This window comes from Labeo rohita, chromosome 7, assembly GCF_022985175.1.
Source record: "Labeo rohita strain BAU-BD-2019 chromosome 7, IGBB_LRoh.1.0, whole genome shotgun sequence".
NCBI lineage: Eukaryota > Metazoa > Chordata > Actinopteri > Cypriniformes > Cyprinidae > Labeo > Labeo rohita.
The window spans coordinates 8932452-8952895 of NC_066875.1; the positions used below are offsets into that span (position 1 = coordinate 8932452).

Below are 20444 nucleotides of genomic sequence, written 5' to 3' on the forward strand. Positions count from 1 at the left end.
TGCCCCATGTTTCTGTGTGTCCTTGTCCAAACTAACAACGCCCCAAACTCACAGCACTCAAGCCAACAGAGCAACATTGAAAGCACCACAGAGCCACAGTGTTTACCATATACTGGAAAATCAGCCGATGAATGGTTTACTTATAGTTGTCTCAGTTAAGTAAACTGGAGTAGAATAGCATTTAACATAAATACACCTTTAAAGGGCCAAAAATCTGCCACACCCGTCATAAAATGTAAGAATTTGCTTGTGAAGTCTGCTGAAAGTCCACAGTTCACAGGCAGGTTTATGTCTATGTCTGTAATAGATGTAGTGATTACTTAATATTACTAAATGCATTTTTTTTTTGGTTGATAAGTTTTAAGGTTGACGATCATGGTTAGCATCATGATTCAGATCCCATCATTGCTTCTGTTCATCATTCATCATTGCTTCATATCATTTTTTTACATCTTCACTTATTTTAAATAAAATGTCAAAAGATATTTACTTAAAGAGACAGTTCACCTAAAAATGAAAATTCTGCCATTAATTACATACACTTATGTTGTTCCAAACCTGTAAGACCTTTGTTCATCTTCAGAACACAAATTAAAATATTTTCATTAAAAAAAAAAATTAAATTTGTGTTCCGGACGAAGGTCTTACGGTTTGAAATGACATGAGGGTGAGTTATTAATGACAGAATTTCAGTTTTTGTGTGTATATCCCTTTGAAATCATGTAATAATCTACTGATGCAAATTTAGTCTTTTAAATTCAAACTGTACAGATGCATCTAATACTTTTTTATAAACTCTTTGTTTTTCTCAGCTCCGGAAAGCTCAGCAGGGAAGTGAGAGACCAAAGGACGCAAAACTGTGGCCGTACTTCCAGGATGGCCTAAGGCGGATAGATTATGTTCTCACCTATCATGTTCAGAAGCCCCAGAGCACTCGCAAACAGTCGTCCAAGTCCTGCTTGTGCTGCAAACGTAACCGGAACAACCCACCTGCTCACGTGGACCCTGAACTCGCAGCCCAGGAGCAGAGGCTGGACTACCATGAGGACGACCAACGCCTGCGCAGGGAGGAGTTTGAGGAAAACCTACGTGAAATGGGTCTAGAGATGGAGAGAGAGGAAGGGGTGAGTCCCACTTTGTGTTCATTTATAGTGGGGATTCATAATCTAATTTGACATAAAATTAATAAGACATTTAAGAGTTTGCACTACTCATAGGTGACTAACATAAGCAAATTTGTGACATGAACCATCTGAACTCCTTAAGATGGTTATCTGTCAGTTGTTCGTGCTCCCATAAAGCTTAAAATGCTCTTTGGCTTATTATCAAATCATACTGGAAAACCATACAATATTGTTGTATGATATATGGATAGATAGACAGATAGATAGATAGATAGATAGATAGATATAGATAGATAGATAGATAGATAGACAGATAAAGAAATTTCATTTTGTTTTATTTTATTGCAATTAATTTCACTTTTTTATTTTTTAATTTAATTTAATGTTATTTTATTGCAGTTCATTTAATTGAACTTCATTTTTTTATTATTTCATTTTATTTTATTTAATTTTTTTTATTTAATTTTTTTTTAACTTCACTTTATTTTATTTTATTGCATTTTATTTAATTTTTAATTTTATTTTATTGAATTTCATTTAATTTCACTTCACTCATTTTATTTACTTATTTATTTATTTATGTAAGGCCTCCGGTCATTTATTTAGCGCATCCAAACTTACTTCAGTGGGTATATGCTAAGCAAAAACACACTTTGCCGCATTTGCATTTAAATTACATAAACTGACATAAAATCTGACATTAACTATACAATAAATGTTGTTTCTACTCCTTAAATAGTTAAAAATAGCACTGAACCAGCCAGTGTGTATGTGCTGTCCTATGTGCACATCCTAAATGCACGTCCTATGATTCTTTTATTTAAAAGATGGGAATTATTCCGCTATACTGCATGTTGGACTTTTTCCCATTCATAAATAATGAGTACACCATCTTTCTACACGCAAATGATCCATTGAAACCAAGAACTATAACTATAAAATTAACTGTAATAATGACTAACGATACTGTACACACCAACCCATGCATTTCTGTCATCTTCTGCTTTAAATGCTCGATCTTTTTAAAACCAGAAAGATTCTGATTGGCTGTAAGCGTTTTTGTCGTCCATTAGCTGAAGCTGATTCCAATTATATTGTTTCTCTTTGTCCTTATCAGTGTAGTTGTCGTGTCATGTGAATATTCTTTTGCTCTGCAAACTTTTTTGTAATTATATGTTTATTGTTATCATCCTTGGTGTGTCTTTGATTAAATTATAAAACAAAATAGAAGGACTTTTTTGAACCATGGGGTTAATTTCAAAAACTAGGAGACATTAGCTGATTTCACACATTAAACCTGGTAAATTACTATTAAAATGGCTGAATTTGCATTTACATTCATGCATTTAGCATATGCTTGTTTCCTAATCTAGCTTTCAATCTCCTATTGTATTCAATGTGTATTGCTGGTTCTGTGATGAATTGTTTATGTTCTTCTATTGTAAGTCACTTTGGATAAAAGCACCAGCTAAATTCATAAATGTAATAGTAATTTTACACCTTCTAATTATGGTATTTCTCAATAGACCCTGTACTCATACATGAACTCTAACAGTAATTTACCAGTAATCTTCCAGAAAATACTATGTGGGAAAGTGCCTACTGTGATGTGCCTTTTTGTAAATTTCAGTCACCAAGGCTATAATCTCAGCTGGAATTAAGCCACTGTGAATGATAACATCCACCCACTGAGAAATGCAACCGTGCTCATCAACTCTAGCAAACTGATGAATTGGCTTGTAAGCAGCTCTTTGCTAACATTAGCTGTAATGTGAAATAGACATGCAGATCTTCAACAGTCTGGACACTTGAAATGGTCGTCCTCATGAAAATGAAATTCGAGGACCAGTCAGTTCAGCTTTGAGGCTGATACATTCCTTTGATCTTAAATATTGTGTATTATGACCAGTTATTTTTATTAATCTCTCCAGTTTGTTTAAATTAATTCAGGTATAACTGATTCACTTATACAGCAGGATAATCATTCTCTTTTGTTGACCCAGTTTTGAAACACTTCAGTGGTGAGGACTACACGAATAGTTTTATTTGTCAGGTATTTTCTCAGTGACGTTTCCCAGTGATATCATGAAGAGGTATTTTTCTTTTTTATTTTATTCTAAGTTTATTTTGGCAGAAGATTATGGAAAAACTAGTCAGCTTGTAGAAATGGTAAAGCGTGCTATATTACTGATGTTAAAGAGTTGTCACCCTTAGGATACATGCAATTATTTGAATTCTGAATTGTTCCCAAGTTCCGCCAACACTATAATTGCTGATTGTAAAAATGAATTCATTTGATTGTTGGCAATCATAAAACAACTTCACACTTACTTTTTATATGTAATGCTACTAATTTGCAGTTTTATTATGATTAGCAACTTGTCTTTCAAGCTTAACTTCTATAAACCCATGTCATTTGCTTTAATGTTCGCAGATTACAGGGATTTAACTTTTTCCACTACGCTGGATGTTCTCATAGACAGCTCAGTCAGAATTAGGTGAAGAGGTCTTAGAGGACTAATCATCAACAAAGTGAAGTGTTTATCGTGCAGAGGATAATAAACTGAAGTATTAGTCTAAAGGACTAAGATAAAGTACGGATAATTGCTTCCTGAATCCAGATAATTTGGGTTTACTTTAGATTATTCAGATTATTGTTTCTTATTTGTGACCCTGGACCACAAAACCAGTTTTTTCATCATCTTAAAGCTGAATAAATAAGCTTTCCATTGTATGGTTTGTAAGGACCTATCCTTACAATATTTGGTCGAGATACAACTATTTGAAAATCTGGAATCTGAGGGTGCAAAAAAATCTAAATATTGAGAAGATCGCCTTTAAAGCTGTTTTAGCAATGCATATTACTAATCCAAAATTAAGTTTTGATATATTTACAGTAGGAAATTTACAAAATATCTTAATGGAACATGATCTTAATATCCCAGTGATTTTTGGCATAAAAGAAAAATCGATCATTTTGGCCCATACAATGTATTTTTGGCTATTGCTACACACATTTTTAGGTTTTGTGGTCCAGGGTCACATTTCATGCCAAACAATGTCTTATATTATGACATTTTTAGCTTCCTCTCCTTCTGAGTTGAATTCTAATACATTTAATACTGTTACTGAACCTTCAAGAATCATATTAGTCTATCTCAGACCCAGCTTTGTGCCAAAAACAATATTTTTCTCTGTATTAAATGGATCACTATGTTTTTGCCCATAACTCTTGAGCGTGACGAGGCCAATATGAATGTAAACATAAAGAAATACTGATAAGACTGTAAGAAGAACTTGCTCTGTTTGAACCATATTGTCAAAAACAGTGTCACTCCCCTAAACCTGATGTCAAACAGATCAAACCAATGGGTTGAGAGAGGAAGAAATAAAATAGAAATTTTATTTTGTTTTATAGACAAAAGTAACACTAACATGTATAAACACATTCACAACTAAAATGGTACCAAGATGTCATTGTTAATTTAATTGGGGTTGAATTGGGCTTGTAAATACTTGTATATAATGTTGTTTAAGAGTAGAAATACCTGTTTGTGTTGTTCTTCGCTGAAAGCAGTGGCTGGGATTGAACAGACTGGGTCAGACCTTGTGTGTGGGATGTGAGTTATAACAAGAGTGGGTCATTTGAAGCAAATCTTACATAACCCTCTTTTCAGCTTCAGAAAACCAAGAGAGAAGTCCTGCTCTTCATGGCTGAGATTTTTTCTTCATTTCTGTGAATTTATTTTCTCTCGAAAGGTCCTTCGTGAAGAAGGAAACCTAGTGCGTTAAACCCTTGAAAAGAGATCTTGTCCATTTCTTGAGTAGTTTATGAATGGTGTGCATGTTTTTCTTTCAGAATACTCTGTATGAACTATATGTATATAGTAATGTTTTTCAATTATAAGCATTGCTATTAAAGGCTTAGTCCACCCAAAATCATTAATTACTCACCCTCATGTCGTTCCAAACTTGTAAGACCTTTGTTCATATTCAGAACTCAAATTAAGATATTTTGATGAAACCTGAGAGCTTTGTGACCCTGCACAGACAGCACGTTCAAGGCCAAGAAAGGTAGTAAGAACATCATTAAAGGGGTCACCGGATGCAAAATTCACTTTTACATGTTGTTTGAACATTAATGTGTGTTGGCAGTGTATGTACACATCCATCCTATAATGATAAATATCCACCCAGTGTTTTTTTTTTAAATCCCTATAAATCATAACCCCTTTTTCAAATCAAGCCATTCTCAGATTCTTGACTGAGTGACGTCACACAGACCAAAGTCGCGCCCACGATTGCTGATTGACATGGCCGTCTTAACTTAGATCTGCCCTGAGTGAGCTGTAAACAATCCACCATTGTTTCGTTATGAATCTTTGCAAATCACCTTCCTAATAATATCCTAGTTAGCAAATTCCGTGGTTAAAGTTTACAGTCTCTCAGAGAACCGCTCGACACCCCATGGAAGAGAGAAGCAGGGTGAGCAGAGCTCATTAGCATTTAAAGGCACATGCACCGAAACCACTCACTGTGAATAGAGCTGTTTTTGCCAAGGTAAAAAGGGTGGTGTTTTACACTACCACTGAGAAATTAACCAAAGTATGTAATGGACTTTTCACTAAGACCCTAAAGAATCATATCAACTTGTGGAAAATGGGCATTTGATAACCCCTTTAAAATAGTCCATGTGACATTAGTGTTTCAACCTTAGTTTTATGAAGCTACGAGAATACTTTTTGTGTGCAAAAAAACAAACAAAAATAATGACTTCTTTCAACAATTTCTTCACTTTCCTGTCAGTCTTCACCACATTTTCAGGAGAGTAACCACTGATGTGACAAGGACTATTTTATCGATGTCCCTACTACCTTTCTGGGTCTTAAAGGGGTCATCGGATGCCCATTTTCCACAAGTTGATATGATTCTTTAGGGTCTTAATGAAAAGTCTATAATATACTTCAGTTAAAAATTCTCACTGGTAGTGTAAAACAACACCCTTTTTACCTTGCCAAAATCAGCTCTGCAAAAATCATCCCATTCTGGTCAAGGCTGCTTTAAATGCAAATGAGCTCTGCTCACCCCGCCCCTCTCTTCTCTCTGTGTATAGACGAGCCTGTTTACGTTAGCCGCATTTAGCCACTAAACTTGCTAACTAGCACAGTATTAGAAAAGGCGATCGCAAAGATTCATAAAAAAACCCTTATACTCACTTCTGCTGTAAGTGAAGCTGGATCACGAATGATTTGCGTGAACATACACTCATTTATGTAGATCGGGAGGCGCATTCCCTTCATAAAAAAAAATAAATAAATAATCCACTGCATCTTCAGCAGCTCAGATGTCGGGAGTAAATGACGACCACTACATTCATTATTACATCCAGCAATACAATATCTCAATCGCTCAATTCTTGTCTAACTTACATCCCTGCTTCGGCATCAAAACATAGAGGTTGGACTGTTACAGCTGATCTGAGGTAAGAAACTAATGTCAATCAACTATCGTGGGAGCAGCCTCTGTGTGTGACGCAACAATGGCAGGCATCTGAGAAAAAGGGGATATTATTTTTACAGATTAATTAAAAACCACTGCATGGATTTTTACCATTACAGGGTAGATTTGTACATACACTGCCAACACACATTGATGTTCAAACAGCATGTAAGAGTAAACTTAGCATCCGATGACCCCTTTAAACATGTCAGTTGTGTTTCTGGCTATGCAGGGTCATAAAGCTCTTAGATTTCATCAAAAATATAATGTTTCCAGGGATCAAGGTTATATATGAAGAGTTCAGATGCAAAACCAGCTAAAAGCCATCTCGGTCAAAAATGAGATAATGATACTGAGTGAATGCTCTTGACACATATTATACGCCCATCAAATACTTTTACTTCAAACTCACTAAAATACCAGCCTCAATAGCTGAATTTATAAAAATGATGCCCGTTCAAAAGTTTACATACACTTGATTTTTAATACTGTGTTGTTACCGGAATTATCCACAGTTGTTTTTCAGTGATAGTTGTTCATGAGTCTCTTGTTTGTTCTGAACAGTTAATTCTTCGGGTCCCACAAATTCTTTGGTTTTTCAGCATTTTTGTGTATTTGAACCCTTTCGAACAATGACTGTATGATTTTGAGATCCATCTTTTCAAACTGTGGACAACCGAGGGACTCATATGCAACTATTACAGAAGGTTCAAATGCTCACTGATGCGTCAGAAGGAAAAAAAACGATGTATTAAGAGCCGGGGGATGAAAACTTTTGAACAGGTTAATTTTTCTTATTTTGCCTAAATATCTTTTTTTTTCATTTCCCTTCAGAAGCTACAAAAGATACTTGCATGTTTCCCAGAAGACAAAATAAGTTCAGTTTAACCTGATCTTCAAATTCAAAAAGGTTTCACCACCCGGCTCTTAATGCACTGTGTTTGCTTTTGAAGCATCAGTGAGTGTTTTAACACACACACATACACACACATCTGTGGGTTATTCAGGTAACAACACAGTATTAAGAATCAAGCATATGTAAACTTTTGAACGGGGTCGTTTTTATAAATTCAACTATTATTTTCTCTTGTGGACTGTATGTAAATGTTCTGAATGTCAGGTCAGTACTAAATAAAAAGTAACATGTATTTTGTATGATCCCTCTTATTTTGGTAAAAGTTTGTATAGAAACTTTTGACCTCAGCTATATATACTGAGGCCATGTTTTTTCATCTTTGTTTTTCAGACTAAAATACCAGGTGTGGGATTCTTGAAGATCCATGCGCCTTGGGAAGTTCTTTGTCGAGAGGCAGAGTTTATGAAGTTAAAAATGCCAACAATAAAGGTATTTTTGTGTCTTATCACAAGATGAAGAGAATCTCTACATCTCTTATCTCTACATGAGCATGAGCTACTCACTGTGCTATTATGCCCTTTTCAGAAATATGTAGTCGGTCAAGGAAGCAACATTGTAGAGAAGGTCAACATGTTTATGCAGAAAGTCACTGCACCCTTGCAGCCTAAAGTTGGGGAAAACCGAATGGAAAATGAGAAACACCTCTCATACCCGTTCTCACGAGAAAAGCAGCATCTGTAAGTCTATGGTCATTTGTGGCCACACTAAGCTTATGTTTAAGATGATTGCTGACGTCATAGGCAAGTTTTCCCAGCTGTTGTAGACTTAAATGAATGAAACTTATCCAGTTGATTTTGCAAAATGCTGTGTCTACATGATTGTTTTAAATGCTTACATTTATGTTCAAGTTAAAGAAATGAAATATGAAGGATGGTCAGTTATAATCCTCTGAAAAGCATTGTACTGTAAATGCGCCTTTGGTTTTTACAGCCCCGTGGTTTGTTATTGCCTGTAAAATTGAATAGGGAGGCACAAAACAGTCAATGAAATGACCCTTGGTTTCTTTTCACAGCTTTGATTTATCAGACAGAAATTCCTTCTTCGACAGCAAAACCAGGAGCTCAATAGTAAGTACCAATCCCTTTAGAAAAGTGTTTTGCCTACCTAGTCAGGGACGATTTAAGACCCAGTGTCATTTATCCCCTGATTTGATTACCAAACGGCCTGTGTGGCTCCACACCAAAATGTCAGTGACGTCAAAGTTGTTCTTTTTGTAGACAATAATTTCAGTCACTTGATCTGTCAGCTGCCTCTTACAATGCTGTGCACTCTCAGATTGATTTTCTCAGCAGGCTTTATTTATTTTTGCTCTTTTAGGTGTCTTAAAGGTATCCTGTGGAATTTAGAACTTTCGTTGTCTACTGTTTAATGTCATTTTAGTTACATTTTGAGTATAGTATCACCAATTAGGAATAATCATTTTTATTTATAATCATCTAAATCAATCTATTTATTATCATCAACAGGTGTATGAGATTTTAAAACGAACAAAATGCACACGGGCCAAGTATATCATGGGTAAGTCTCATTTTCTTATGCAAATCTATATTAATCCAATCCAACAATGTTGTTGAATTGAAACATTATCAAAAATCAATGGTAACATTTTATTTCAAAGTGTCTTTGAAGGACACGTTACATGTCTTAACAGTAAATAATGCATAATTACAAGCAACTAACAGTAAACCAAGCCCTAATTCTAACGCTGTAGTAAGCACATATTACTCATTACTTAATTGCTTAATTACATTGGACACAAAATAAAGTGCAACCAAATCATCCTATAACTAAGGTATTGCTGTCTTGGCGTTAAAGCAAATGTTGTGTAACGTGTGAACCATAACGTCACCAACACAACTTTAAATGTGCACAAATAATGAGCAAACAATGCACACATAACCCTGCCCCTAATTACAAAGAACAGTGATTGGTTGAATAGATTGGTGATTCATGAGTATACTTCAGGACTTTAAACACTGCACCTAACCCTGGGTTATCATTGTTTTAAATCCCAATTTTAACCCTGGATACATTTCACACTTGTAATTTAGTAGCAGGGTTAGCACTGCTTTTACCTAGGGCACGATTTGTGCAGTGTGAAATGATGCAGCGATACAATGTTATGCATGGATACTTAGCAACTCGCAGCCAATTGTGTACATATGCACATGTTTAGGACAGTCATTGAACATCACACATTGTATGAACAGTCACTGGTGATGGAAATGGTGACAGAAAACTGAATTGGAGTAAAGAAAAATCAAAAAGTCTATTCAGGAAAAACTTGATAGTACAGTCTAAAATGTATAATGCAAGGATGCTATAGAGCCATTATGTAAACTGGTTCCAGCTGGTATTGATCGTCCAATCAATGACACTGACATTTCAAATAAAAGCGTTAGATTTAGGAATGCACTGTGTGAAATGTCAGCTTATGAATACCCAGCATTAATTGTTAACCGCCGGGTAAATTATGAGCATTGTAAAATGTGAAGCAAAAAAAAAAAACAGAATTCCATTTAAGTGAGGTTTAGAATGACCCAGATTTAACTAATTCAAGTGTGAAAAGCCTTTTTGTGTTTAACAGCACAACGTTAAGCGCTGAACTCGACTCACTTTGAACATTTCATGTTCACAGGAATCAGCAGTCTGCTCGGCAGTGGTGTCTACACAGAGGCCTACCCCGTACATGATGTGAGTGGCGTTATATTTAGTTCTCTTGTATGTGCATAAACATCCTTTCAATTCTCTCCGGTTGATTGTTCTATTTCTTATGTAAGTTAATTTGATTATTTTAATTACAGGGCGATATTGATGGCGTAAATACTGAAACAAATGACAGAAAGGTAACAGACTTACTCATATATTGGATACATACTCATAACTGATATTTTCAGATATTTTAATCTGGCATTTATTTTTGTGACAAAATATGTTCAGAATCTTAGCTGCATTAAGCTGAGTTCACGCTGCAAGCCTTAGTGCTCAATTCATTTATAAGGTGATATGCTGTGACAGCCAGTGAAGTTGTGGACACAAGGATAAGGAGATGATATTTAAATGTTTACAATATGACCCCTCAAGTTTTGCTTGTATAGAAAAAGCTGTCACCATAATACTTACTATGAGTTGTAATACCTTACTGTCTCCTCACTGTGTAACTGAGTGACTAAATCGCTAGCATTATGCAAAATTTTGAAGTGACCCCCATCAGCCCTCGAGTTTAAGGACTACATATTTGTTAGGATTTAGGAACACATATGGAAGTGTCCCAAATCAAAATAGAAAACATCAGACTCCCTGTGCTTTGTGCTGTACACACTGTTATGACAAATTATATGAGTCATGCAAAAACTGGTTTTGGGACCCTTTTTCCTGTAGTCTACATGTAGAATTGAGTAAAATGAATCAATAAATATATACAGATATATATAGAAGTAAATTACACACACCCATATGTATATATACATACACATACAGTGCCTTGCAAAAGTATTCATTCCCCTTAATTTTTCATCTTTTTTAATGTTACAGACTTGTTAAACTGCTGTAAATAACTTTTTTTTTCAGCATCAATCTACACTCTATACACCATAATGACAAAGCAAAAAAACAGATGTGTGAGAATGTATGTATTAAAAAAAAAAAGAACTGAAATAAGTATAGTGCATAAGTATTTATACCCTTAACTCAGTACTTAGCACCTTTACAGTCTCAAGTCTTTTTGGGTATGATGCGACAAACTTTTCACATCTGCCATTGTTCTCCTCACCTCTTCACCTCTCAAGCTCTACCGCTCTGAGCTTTCCTCCTACTCTGATGAGTCCCTCAGTCACTGCCGCCGAAAAACAGCCCCACAGCATGAGGCTCCTACCAGCACACTATACTTTTGGCATGGTACAGTGCAGGTGATGGGCAGTGCCTGGTTTACTCCATACATGATGCTTGGAATTGAGGTTCATCAAACCAGTGATCTTGTTTCTTACAATCTGAGAGTTCTTTAGGTGCTTTTTGCAAATTCCAAGTGGGTTTTCATGTTACTGAGGAGAGGATTGAGTTTGGCCACACTGCCATGAATACCAGAATTGATGGAGTATTCCAGTGATGTTTGACCTTCTATAAGTTTCTCCTATCTGCATATATGATCATGGAGCTCAACTAGAGTGACCATCAGCTTCTTAGTCACCAGTCTAATCAAGGCCCTTCTCCATCAATTGCTCAGTTTGGCCAGGAGGCCAGCTCGTTCCAAACTTCTTCCATTATGGATAATGAAGGCTACATGCTTCTGTGAACCTTCAATGCAACACTTTTTTTTTATCTAAACTCTTCTCAGATCTGTGCCTTGATGCAATCCCGTCTCTGAACTCTGTAGGTAGTTATTTTAACCTCAGGGCCTGGTTTTTGCTCTAATATGCATATTCAGCTTTTATTGAGAGGCGTGTGCCTTTCCAAATCATACTCATTCAAACGAATTTGCCACAGGTTAACTCCGCTCAAAGTGTAGTAACATTTTCAAGCGATATGAATGCTCCTGAGCTAAATTTCAAGTGTGCCAGAAAAGGGTATCAATACTTATGCAATGGAATCATTTCAGTTTTTTATTTCTAATAAATTTGCAAATTTGTTACAAACTTGTTTTTTGCTTTGTCATTATGGTGTTTGGAGTGCAGATTGATGTGGGAAAAAAACATTTTTAAAGCAGTGTATCTAATGGTATTGATACATTGAGTTGTTGCATGAAGATTACAGTGACTGCAATTTTTAAAGTGTTGGATGATACACAAAAACAGCTGCCTTTGTACCTTGGGCGATAGGAGATAATGAAAGCATAATTCAGATATTTGCATGCCCCAAATGGTGCCTGTAGTAAGTTTTCCAGCATTCAGCTGAGAACAATTAATAGGCTATATATATAATGATAAATTCTTCCATTCCAGTCTATGTTCTTCACATTACCATCTGTAGAGAAAATAGTTGTTGTCACTGAATCCTCTCTCTACGTCTGTTCTCTAAAACAGTTTAAAACGGTCATTTATTTTCCTCTGAATATTTCTTTAACCCTGTTTCACCTGTTTAGATGCTTTAATGGCATTCTGTAAGAATCTGGTAATTGAATCTCATATTGACCATTTAATTAAACCCTATAAATGGGCTGCTGAATCTCAAGACCTAGCTTGTGTAGAGGAGACCTGGTGAGATGCTGGACTTGCCTGCAGCAAGCTCAGAATAATTGTCAGGTCACCAAGGCAACAGGATCATTTCCCACTTCAGCCATCTGTGAGCAGCACTCCTGCAGGCTTACTGTTGAGTGTTAGTGGGTAGTGGAGCCCTTCTCAAAATAATTTATCAGGGTTATTTTCAAGAACTGAAAAAGAATAGATGTTTCTTTCTTTCTTTTTTTCACAACAAACCTCAAGGGACCTTGGAGAGAGTTGGCGTTTTGGTGTTTAGTGTGTTTACTAAATCATAGCTTAGTAGGTATATAAATGTCAAGTGGTTTTGTTGCACTGTTTTTATGCTGTTCTTTTTAACTTTTATTCATCAAAGAATCCTAAAAAAAAAATAAAAATAGCATAACAGTTTCCAAAAAAAAAAAAAAAAAAATTAAATTAGCATATTAGAATGGTTTCTGAAGGATCATGTGACACTAAAGGCTGAAGTAATGGCAGATGAAAATTCCACGTTGCATTACACAAGTAATTATATTTTAAAGATTTATTTTGGATTGTAATAATATTTCACAATTTTTGATTAAATAAATGCAGCCTTAATGGTTAATTTTACAATATACAATAAACAATTGGACCAAATGTTGATATCAAGTGTGGTTTTGCTAAGCTTATGCTCACACATTAAAAAAATCTCTTGCTTATTAAATTGCATACTATTCCAAATGCATAAACCAGAGTCTTACACAATGTCTTTGAAGTTCACTTCTCTCACAAGTTTGCCTATAGCAAGTAAAGATTACAAGAATACATTTATTTTGTTTATTGAGTAATCCAAGTAAAGACACAATCAATGCTTTATACGACTAATTTTATTTAAATATTAAATATTAATGCTTGCTCGATGCATTAGAACTAATGATGTTTGTTCTCAGTTGACAGACAAGCACATTTGAGCTTCGTCAATAACTAGTGAGGTTGTTTTCTCATGTATCATGCAAGTATGATTGAGCTACCATAAAAATAGCTGTCTGGGGGCCTGTGAAAATGGCAGGTAGCTCAGGTTTATTAATCCATCCATCAATAAATATATACACCTTCTCAAAAGGTACACCTTTGCACCTAAAGGGTCCATACTGGTACATTATGATACATATATTAGTACCTAAAACATACAAAAGTGTACAGTTTGAAAAGGTGACAGCTTTTGTACCTTTATTTCTGAGAGTGTAATATTAAAATAAAATTCATGTCAAGTTTATGCATTTTCTGCAGTGCTTCAGAAAATATGTAACAAACATATTTTATTTGTTGCTGTTGTTCAGCTGTTATTTATAGTCTACTGTTAGAACCATTAGGCAAATCCTCTGTAAAATCAATCAGCAAATATGCTGATGGTTGCTGGTATGGAGGTGTACCATTTATTTAATTGAGCTGAGTGATCACTGCTTGCTTGTTTGTTAATTAAAGAATCCATTTTCACTAGTTTGTCTCATTTAAGGCAATCTGTGGATATGTTGAAAACATAGGTTCATGGTGTTCTTTATAATTTTAATGTGAACACAATTCGCTTAAGGGAAACAAAACAGACCGCTGGTTTCACTGTTGAATGTTTTTTGTTTTTAGAAGGTTGTGTATTATTCAGTGTCATAATTCATAATGTTTTGGCCTTCCCTTCCTTATTTTCTTGGACAAAACACTCCAACTACAGTAGCTTCTTTTTTTTTTTTTTTTGACTCCAGTGTGCACTGTTCTGCAGACTGGAGGAGATCTCTGTGCAGCTATGTTGTAAATCTACCTTCACTCACTCATATAAATGTACATTACATCCCCAGGCGCAATGAACCAAAGTCATTATATTCAAAATTACTAACATCATGGTAGACAGGCTTCATTTGTCCTTTTCATCAGTGTTCACTGGAATAATCATTTATTTTGCCATTTCCATTAAACCTACTAGTGCACTCACTTTGTATTTTAGCCATACTGTGGCTGGAATGAATGGATGTTCAACCGTTGTTCCAGGATGTGTTTAATTTTATTTCTTTCTGTGCAGATCTTGTATGAAGAGTGGGCGAGTTACAGCATATTCTACAAGTACCAGCCCATCGGATTGATCAGGTATTATACTGACAAAAAATGCACTGCCAGAGACCGAGACAAATGTTTGCCCTGGAATTATGAGCTAGCAAGATGATATATTTCAAAAATACTCCACTGACACGCATTATTCAGGACTCAGATTGTCAAAAGCCCTATTCAGATAGGATTTGTTTAAAGGACACAGTGTAGCTGTGGATGTCTGTAGTGTTTATCATCAGTCTAAAGTAAATTTCTCATGTCTACACAAATAACTGTGTTTACTGCAGAGTTATAGTTAACTAAAACTAAAATGAAAAACATTTTTGTTACTTAAAATAAACTGTAATATACAAAAATTAAACATTAAAAAATATAATAATAATCTAGGTTTCTAAAGCAACATTTATTGTTTAGTTACTTAAAGTACCCCTAGTGAAAAAAATCCTAAAATATATTTGAAATACATTTATTTCATGCTAAGTATACAACAAATACATTTACATGTTTATGTACTTAATTAAAATACCCTGCAATTGTGCTAAACTATAAACTGGCATATTTAAAGTCCGCTTGGAGCATGCTAATTTTGTGCTTTAATTGTGCGGAAGTAGTGCTGAAGTCCAACTAAAGATAAACTGAAGTAGATTTGATCGTGCTAAAGTGGAATTATTGCTTGAAGTATACTTATTTATTTAAATATACTTAAGGTATACTTGAAATGTCTTGCATTTAAAGACTAATAGTATCAAAGATCATACAAATTCTCATCAGTAGTGACATTAAAACACATTTTTGGCTTAATATTAAGAAATGTGCATTGTGCACAAATTGTGTTCCAAATAAAGTTTAATTATAATTTTTTTATATCTGAAAGTCATAAGCAATATGTCAGTAAATATGTTAATAGATCTGAACAATAGATTGAAAAATAAAAATAAATAAAAATTCTAAAACTATATAGACATATTTAAAAAACATATAAAGATGACAAAAACACAACAAAATTATTCAAACATTAAACTAAAATTAAAGTGCAAACATAAAAATAGAATGTAATTCTAAATATTAGCAGAAACTATAAGAGTATATAAATAATGATACTAAAATAACATTGGTTTACTGAATTAATGTACTTCCATTTTCATGATTGACCTAAAAGATGTCAAAAATGCAAATCATACATATAGAACTCTTCTATGATTAGCAAAAGCCATATAAAAATGTCAAGATAATACAACCATCTCCCAAAATTCTTATTTTTTAATTCACTGATTTTTAGGGAAAAACAAAACTGCTACACTGATGACTAATAATATTTAAATTCATGTGGTGCAACCAACATGCAGGAAAAAACAAAACAAAACCTGTGGGAAGATAATTAAAATGACTTTTGACTTTTAAAACATGACTTTTTTTTTTTTTACATTTTAGAATTTTAGTTCACATAATCTTTCATTGCACATTGAAAAGGCTGACAATCCATTAACATTCAGGTTACTGAAGGGGATGTATTCTTGATGTTTACTAGATAGTAATTTTCTCTTTCTTTGCTTGACTTAATCGCCTTTATTGCTCTATTTGAAACTGCTTTATCTCTCTTAGGAAATACTTTGGTGAGAAAGTGGGCCTGTATTTTGCCTGGCTGGGTGTGTATACTCAGATGCTAATCCCAGCAGCAATTGTGGGAGTTATCGTGTTCCTGTACGGCTGTGCCACTGTGGACGACAACATCCCCAGGTCACCTTATAAAATTTATGTAATTAGTTTACATGCATTGTTTTTGTACAAAGTGTACTAACTAGCATATGACTCCTCCCTAAACCGTTGACAGTTATGTACATAAATTATCAGCCTATTACGGTGTTTAATTATGTAGAATTAGGTTGTCACGTACATTTGATTGACACATTCTTGTCTGTGCCATCGAAACACATTCTCACACGAAACATTGAGTCTCTCACCCCTAAGAAGCAAGTTTCAGCAGCGTTTCCTGTCAGCAATACATACTTGCAATGACTTTGAACTTTGTGGGAAGATTTTTAGCGAGGAATATGCCTAGCCTTTATGAAAGTAATCAGTGCTGCACTTTGCAAGAAAAACGAATGGACGTCAAAGCGCGTGGTAATTAGGGAGTTCGGAGTGGGTTTGAAATGGTGCGACTGTAATGGACTGTAATGTAGTGTATAATGAGAGTGACTCAGTGTTCGCTGACCGTCTCACAACAACATTCATTAATTCCACAGATGCCATTGCTGAAAACAAGCTGTTCCAAAACCTAGTGCGTTGCCTACCTAGAAAACAAACTGAAGCACAGGGATACTGCTGATGTGAGGCATGTTTCACAGAGAATTATGCTGCCTTTACACTGCAAGCTTTCATTTTTTGCAGAATACCAGCAACGTCTGTCCAAAGGAATTGAAATTGTGCAAAAAAAAAAAAAAGGAAACACATCAAACTCCGTGCACATACATTGCCCTCCAAAAAGTTTTGAAACGCCCTAGAAAAGTGGGGTTTTGGACTATATTGGCATGAATCCTTTTTAATTTGTGATAATTTTGCACTGATAAGGGACAGCACAAACTACGAAAACATATTTTATTACATAAACAGTTTATACATAGAAAAAACAATTCATCAAAATATCCACCATTAGCAGCTATTACAGCTCTGCATAATCTGGGCCTAAATTCACTGTATTCTAAACTTAATTGGCAATCAATTGTTGAAGGTATTAAGGTGTGCTGACCCAAAAATCTTTTAAAAACCTGGGCCAAGTTTAAACCAGTAACCAGGCATCACAGTTGACAAAGGGGCATGTCTGACTTTGACATGTGTATATATTGCTATTATTATGTAATCAAAATTAAAATTATTATTGCTGGTCTTCGATGATAATGTCAAGTTATTTTAATGTATTTGCACCAAAAAATGATAAGGATTTATGCTGATATCGTCCAAAACCACACTTTGCCAGGGGTGTTTCCAAACTTTTGGAGGGCAGTGTACAGAGGTGGAGTTTGTGAGAGGCAGCATTTACTGTTAAACGAGTTGTTTTGATGCTGTAAAACAAAAACTGTAATCTGTAACACAATGCTGCTTTTCACTCTAAAACAGGCAGTGCAACAGACTATTTAATTATTCAATTAAATTGTAGCCTTTAATTTGATTATAACAGCCTTTTTTTTTTGTTTTAAATTTTAATCATACTTTTGATTTAATTTTTAGTTTTTAATTGAACTCCCTGCAATTCCCTCACAAACCCTCAGGGGTTATATAAGCAATATCACACCAGTAGACAGGAGATATGGCTGTATATCGGCACGGCTGTGATTCATCACAACATGCCGATATAGAGCCATATCTCACGTCTACAAGTATGATATTGCGTTTATACAACAGTTCGACGGCACAAGTGTTTAAATACATAATCAAAATAACAATTGAGTGTCTTTAAAAGCCCTCTTTTGTGCAAACTACTGCCTTCCATCACAAATTCAAATCAAAGTTTGACAGTTGAACAGCTGAGCCCAAGCCTCCGTTACTAATTCCAAATTGTCAGAAACTTTAGAACTAGTAACGAAGAAATGTTGAGTTGCTTTATTGACAGCTTACTGTATTACTGCAGTAAAAGCTCACTGTATTATGTAGAGTATAATGAGAGAGAAAGATGGACTGTGCTGCCTCAAGCTGCTGTTGAAACTAAAAATAACTTCCACTTATGGCCTTTATAACTTTTCAGTGTACAAGTCTTTACTGCTGACTCACTCATAAAAACAGTCTCTTGTCGCCATCTAATGGCGGAACAATTTAACTAAAATCAACATCATGAACATGCATCAGTTCTCAGTACTAAAGGCTATTATTAAATATATTATTTATATAAAATATTGTTTATATAATAATATTTATAGAATAATAATATTTATTAAACAGCAACAACAACAAAAAATTGGCAATTCAGTCAAAAGTACGAAGTTAGTGCTCTGATATACAGCACTGAATTTATATATACATGAGATTTTGCCAAAACTATCTTCTTTGGAACAAATAATAGATTAATGAGACCAAAGACTGCCCGTTAGATTTATCCAAAATGAATTACATCTCATGTTTAACCACTACAGAGACATCAGAGTCAGCTGTAAATTCCAGAATATCTGGCTGAGGTGAGGCGCTCTCAGGCGGATTCATGAGCACTGAACAGCCACTGAACATATGGAGCTCACATGTCTGAAAACGTCAAAGCAAATTTTTAAAAAGACGTTGTCTTTATTAACAGACTTCATATTTGAACAATAAACAAGTACATGCTTTGCCCTGAAAACCTCTTAAAATTACATTCTGTGACACAAGAACTGTAATATTTATAAAATGATACTGGATTTGGCCGTCCGCCATGACACACACTGTAAAAAATACCGCAAGTGGAGTGATGTAATTACAAACTGTAAAACGGCTGTTGGAGTTCTGATATCACTTTAATATCACACTCTTATTAGCCAATCAGGTTTGAGGACCAGAAAGAACTGTTGTAAAAAAATAAACAATGCTGTGAAATTGTAATCAAATACAATATTGAACTGCTAAAATGAATTTTTAAATGATTGACTTGTTTCATTTGCAGTTTATTTTGACATTTTCGATTTGATTCGATTCTGATTTACAATCTTGCTATTTGATTTGATTTAATATTGATTATTTTGGATATATATCACATACAGTACATGCCAAATTTTCTCAAGGAAAAAAATCTGTCAACTAATGCTGTAAAATATACATTAGAGTCAGTTGGTGCTACATTACATAATATTGAAGTTTAAAATTTACTTATTTGTAGCCTAAACAAACACTTAAATTACACTCAATTAAGTTTTTATAATAATAATAAAGTTACAATTAATTAATTATATTGTTACTCCAACTATTCAAACATAAATTAAAAATTTAAGAACAATACAAATTATAATGAATATGAATATACATTTGAATATGAATATGAATGTAATATGAATATGTTATATGGTGCATAGATTTAGCAAAATGCTCCTCTCTAGAGTTAATTTTTCTAGCTGACCAATAAGGTTTTTGGTCATCAAATATGTTTTTTTCTAAGGTAAATGTGACGTTACGTGACATTGTTTACAAGTTGTCATACTGACGTCTTTCTGCGGTTGAAACACTGATTGAGTGATTACATGGGGACAGGATACGGATTTCAAAGTTGTACTGTCACTCCACATTAAACTGTGCCAGAACAGTATTTATTGTTTGAATATTAAACTTAAATAGACAGAATTTTAAATCTGAGACTTTGTTTCATATCAGAAGTAACAAAGCACAAAGCTTATTGCGTTTTGGATGGTAGGCGCGCTACAATGTTCCGTTTATTGAGTGAAAACAGGGTAGATTAACTGATTCTTTGGATTTAAGAATCAATATTTTTGCGTAAAAATGAGAATTTCAAGAAATCAGTATTTTTTTTTTTTTTTTTTTACCCAGCCCTAGATAGTTAGCATAGCAACATGAGTGCACAGTTTCCTATGTATTTCATGTGAAGATCACGATTTGTGCAGTGCACACAAGTGCTGCCTTTGTAGAAAACTTCATATTAGCCATCACATCAAAGCAACTCACTATGTTTTGGAACAAGAGCTG

The 20444-nt window shown here is 34.5% G+C and overlaps 1 protein-coding gene across 4 annotated transcripts in view; it reads left to right on the forward strand.

The window, feature by feature from the left end:
• ano1a (anoctamin 1, calcium activated chloride channel a) overlaps window positions 1-20444 on the forward strand; it is a 55801-nt gene that overhangs the window by 13246 nt on the left and 22111 nt on the right. For all 4 annotated transcript variants that reach the window (XM_051114982.1, XM_051114983.1, XM_051114980.1 and 1 more), the window contains exons 3-11: window positions 813-1124; window positions 7870-7968; window positions 8065-8216; window positions 8552-8606; window positions 9006-9057; window positions 10178-10233; window positions 10344-10385; window positions 14764-14828; window positions 16392-16526. In XM_051114982.1, coding sequence (XP_050970939.1) covers window positions 813-1124; window positions 7870-7968; window positions 8065-8216; window positions 8552-8606; window positions 9006-9057; window positions 10178-10233; window positions 10344-10385; window positions 14764-14828; window positions 16392-16526 — 968 coding nt within the window. The remainder of the gene's footprint in view (window positions 1-812; window positions 1125-7869; window positions 7969-8064; window positions 8217-8551; window positions 8607-9005; window positions 9058-10177; window positions 10234-10343; window positions 10386-14763; window positions 14829-16391; window positions 16527-20444) is intronic.